A 4,471-nucleotide genomic window follows, 5' to 3' on the forward strand; every position below is an offset into this window, starting at 1 on the left:
CTCTGAGTCCTTCCTATCCCTAAAGTTCTCAGGAGTGACCACCCTGTCATGTCAGCATTCGGGAGACTGAGGCAGGAGCATTGCTGCGAGCGAGACTGCCTGGACTATACAGAGTGGAAGGCCAACACTGAGAGACCCTGTCCCAAAAATCCCAAACCCAAACAAGAAAGGAGAAATTACAACGCCAAGCTCACAGCACGTGTCTGAGAAGGAACAAATCGCACAGAGCCGGCACCGCCATGTCACTACCCACTGAGCATGCGTAAACGCTCGCACGTCCCCGTCGACCAATCGGTGGGCACGCTGGACGTCGGGGGCGGGGCTTCCGCCGACACATGCGCACGGCAGGGCGGGCCCCTCTCTCTTCTCTCTGAGCGCCGCCAACATGGTGAGTGTGTGTGCCGAGGGCTCCGAACGCGGCCGTCTCGATGCTTGTCTTCCGCCCCTGGCGGGCGAGCCCCAGCATGGAGTGGATCTGCGCAACCCGGCCTGCGCGTGGGGAGGTGGCGGGGCGCGGAATCCAGCCCCCGGGGAGCGCGGCTCGCGTGGATGGCTCTGCCGGGGCCACGCGTGCGCAGTGGCGGGAGGTTCGGGGATGGCGGCGCCTCCGCGGCCTGCTGCTTCGGTCCTCCCCGGCGGCCCGGCGTCTCGCGGCTCCCTTCGGCCCTTTTTCTCCGGAAAAAGTGAACCGGGGAGTGAATCAACCAAACAATGAGTTAATTGTATGCAAACTAAAGTGGAGTATCAAACATGGGTAAGAGCGTATCCAGGGAAAGTGGCTACGGGACACTTGAAGTTAAAAACTACCGTTTACTAAATTCAAATTCGGCCTCCAGGGCGGCTTTGAGCCCTGTGTTGATGGTAAGCGGCGGACTTGGAATATTTAAAGCCAATCCTTGTTTCTTTTCCTGTTTTAGGTGTTCAGGCGTTACGTGGAGGTAGGCCGGGTGGCCTACGTTTCCTTTGGGCCACATGCTGGAAAGCTGGTCGCAATTGTAGATGTCATTGATCAGAACAGGGTACGTGTGGGACGGAGCCTTTTACAATCTTAGCGTGGCCATGAGATTGACAGCTCCGCAGATGGTACTCAGGGTAGCTACAGTGGTCTTTGGGTGGAGGTGTTTAGACTACAGCTTTATTTTTAAGGAAGCTCTGGGCACAGGGTTTGAAATACAGGGTAGAGTTACCCCATCTTATAAGATTAGTTCACTAGTTAAACTAGGCAGACAGCCGAGGGTGATTTTAAATGAGGCAACTTTAAAAAGACTTCAGTGGGCCTGGAGGTTTGGCTTTGTTGGTAGAGTGCTTGCTAGAGATCCTGGAGTGGTGTGGTGGCTCCTATTACCTCAGGCTCTGGGAGGATAAGGTAGGAGAGCCAGGGCTTTGCCACCAGCCTGAGCTACTTGACCTTGTTTGAAAAAAAAAAACCACAATGGAGGTGTTTAGGATATTGGGTTCACAGAATGCACATTGGCTTTACTTGAATAGTACTGAAAGGGCTAGAATTTACATAAGAGGTTGCAGCCTTCTTGAACTCTAGGTGCCTGTCTGAGTTCCTCGGTTTTGTATTCTAGGCCTTAGTGGATGGACCCTGCACTCGGGTGAGGAGGCAGGCCATGCCTTTCAAATGCATGCAACTCACTGACTTCATCCTCAAGTTCCCGCACAGGTAACACCCTGTTGGAAGTTTTTCGGTTTGGTGAAAAGTTTTGTTTTTTGGTTTGGTGCCACAGTCTATTACTCCTCTTGAGAATACACAGACAATACAGAACAGTTTGGAGCCAGCAGAGAAAAGGGGTCTATCTTTAACAAACAGACCTTACTTAAAATTGCCCAGATCATTTTGCCATTATGAAAGTTTCTGTTTGTGTCTTTTTTCCTCCATACAATAAGTTTAGTGAAAATTCTCTCACATAGCCCAAATTGGCCCCAAACTTTTGGTCTTTCTGTGTGGGCTTCCCTTAGTGATGGGGTTGGTGTGTGCTACCATGCTCCCTGCCTTAAATGTGCAAAATTACTTGATGGACTTTTGTGTTGGATACAGAGTGTTTAACATAAAAAACGTGTTTACTGCTTAAAATGAAGGCTCGGGCCAGTGGTGGCCCACGCCTTTAATCCAGGCACTGGGGAGGCAGAGGCAGGCAGATTTCTGAGTTCAGGCCAGCCTGGTCTGCAGAGTGAGTTCCAGGACAGCCAGGGCCACACAGAGAAACCCTGTCTCAAAAAACCAAATAAAGTAAAAGACGACAGCAATTATTGGGGGGAGGGTGCAGATTAAGACTGTCCTGCCATACTGTGTGGTTGTCACCAGCAGTGATTGGTACAACTAAGCACCTGCTGTAATGAGCCACCACAGAGGAGATTTAACCTGGGTGGTCTGTGAGACATGCAGTTCAGGGGTGCTGGTAGAGTAGTATGGTCACCATGAACTGGAGTGACTCCAGGTGGATCTAGGGTTCATGGCAGCAGCGAGGTCTTCGGTGGTTAAGAAACTTGACCAAGTTAATTGTCAATATGACAGGTGCAAGGAACAGCCTTTGTTAATTACAGAGGGACTTGGTTAATTACAGAAGGACTGTTCACATACAAAGGTATGTGAGCAGTGGCAAGTGTGCAAGAAGGGGACTTTGAATCTTTGAAATGTTTTTTGTCACGACCTGACATAAAGCTGTTTGAGTAATGCTTGACTTTGCTCTTCATAGTGCCCGCCAGAAGTATGTACGGAAGGCGTGGGAGAAGGCAGATATCAATACGAAATGGGCAGCCACAAGATGGGCCAAGAAAATTGATGCCCGAGAAAGGGTAAAGCTGCGTTCTGGGGGATGGGGCTGTGCTGAGAAGGGTCTGGAGAGATCAGTTGTTTTTTCCTTTTAACAGAAAGCCAAGATGACAGATTTTGATCGTTTCAAAGTCATGAAGGCAAAGAAAATGGTAAGTTTTCAGATGTACATTTGTATTTGATGCAGGGTAATAAGGGAACAGTACCCAGTCCCTATTTCACGGTGGTGCATGTAATTGTAATTTCTGTTGGGTTAGGGCTAGCAAGACAGCTGGGGGGGAGGGGGGAGTGTCTGGCTTAATGACCTGACTGAGTCTTGGAAATAATATCCTCATTTAAATTTACGTGTCTGGAAACCGTTTAATTTTTAACAGTGGACATAAGGCATATTTTATGTGAGCCTGTAGCAAATGCTCTCCTGTGTTTTTTTTTCCAGAGGAACAGAATAATCAAGACTGAAGTAAAGAAACTTCAAAGAGCTGCTATCCTGAAAGCTTCTCCCAAAAAGGCAGCTGTTGCTAAAGCTGCCATTGCTGCGGCTGCGGAAGCAGCTGCTAAAGCTAAAGTCCCAGCCAAGAAGGCGACAGGACCAGGCAAGAAGGCTCCTGCACAAAAGGCTGCAGGTCAGAAGGCAGCAGCTCCTGCTAAAGGTCAGAAGGGCCAGAAGACCCCAGCCCAGAAAGCACCTGCTCCAAAGGCCGCTGGCAAGAAAGCATGAGGCTACACAAAGAAAGAATAAAGGTTCTTTTTTGACTGACATGATGCTAAATCTCATGTGTCTAAGCTTGTCGCCGAGCGGGTAGTAGCCTGGTAGGATTGTGGACCGCATCAGCTGCATAAACTCACTGTCTGGGCCTTAGTACTTAGTACACAGCCAACTGTCCTTTATACATGAAACCATGACAGTGCAACAGTGTGTAGAGTAGTCTAGTAGCCTTTAAGAAAGGGACATGAGCCAGGCCTTGGTGTACACACATTTACTCCCAGCACTTTGGGAGGCAGAGATGAGTGTGAACTCGAGTGAGGCCACTTGGAGGGCTGCACAGTGAAGGTCTAGGGCTCCTGAAGTGACAAGGGGAGTTGTGAGGGAGGTGATTGACAGAACCCTAGTACTTAAGTTTAGTCAGACCTGATTAAGAGAGTAGGAAGTTGAAACTGCTCATATCTAGGCACTTAAGAGCACACATTGGACCTTCTGCTATCAGGAAGGTGATGGTCCCATAAGCCACCTATTCATGGGCTCATCTTTAGGGATTTTGAGGAAGGGATTAAAACATACAAATGGAGCCGGGCTGTGGTGGCGCACGCCTTTAATCCCAGCACTTGGGAGGCAGAGGCAGGCAGATTTCTGAGTTCAAGGACAGCCTGGTCTACAGAGTTGAGTTCAAGGACAGCCAGGACTACACAGAGAAACCCTGTCTGGGAAAACCAAAAAAAAAAAAAAAAAAAAAAAAAAAAAAAAAACATACAAATGGGACAATTGTTTTTCCAGTCAACCATCACATGGTTGCTCTGAGCTCACCCTACAGAATTTAGAAAAACCACTGGCTTCATTAAGTAGCACCCTCCCCACTGTAAGTAGGGGTTGACAGCACTGCTGGCAGGAAGAACTCTACATGGTAAAATGGTAGATTGTCTAAAAGGTGGCCTGCAAAAGCTTGTGGGAAAGTAGACAATGCTCAACTATATAGT

General features: G+C 48.8%; 1 protein-coding gene across 2 annotated transcripts; it reads left to right on the forward strand.

The window, feature by feature from the left end:
- Positions 1–305: 305 nt before the first annotated feature.
- Positions 306–3,536, forward strand: Rpl14 (ribosomal protein L14). Of its 2 annotated transcripts, none has more exons than XM_034525002.2 (6): positions 306–388; positions 918–1,019; positions 1,575–1,669; positions 2,703–2,802; positions 2,878–2,931; positions 3,216–3,536. In XM_034525002.2, the coding sequence occupies exons 1-6, from the start codon at positions 386–388 to the stop codon at positions 3,495–3,497; spliced, it is 636 nt and encodes a 211-aa protein (XP_034380893.1). In that variant the 5' UTR covers positions 306–385; the 3' UTR covers positions 3,498–3,536. The 2 variants fall into 2 exon arrangements, with proteins under 2 accessions (XP_034380893.1, XP_034380892.1); XM_034525001.2 differs by lacking the exon at positions 306–388 and adding an exon at positions 569–754.
- The last annotated feature ends 935 nt before the right edge of the window (positions 3,537–4,471 follow it).

The sequence above is a fragment of the Arvicanthis niloticus genome, chromosome 21 (assembly GCF_011762505.2).
Source record: "Arvicanthis niloticus isolate mArvNil1 chromosome 21, mArvNil1.pat.X, whole genome shotgun sequence".
Classification (NCBI taxonomy): Eukaryota; Metazoa; Chordata; class Mammalia; order Rodentia; family Muridae; genus Arvicanthis; species Arvicanthis niloticus.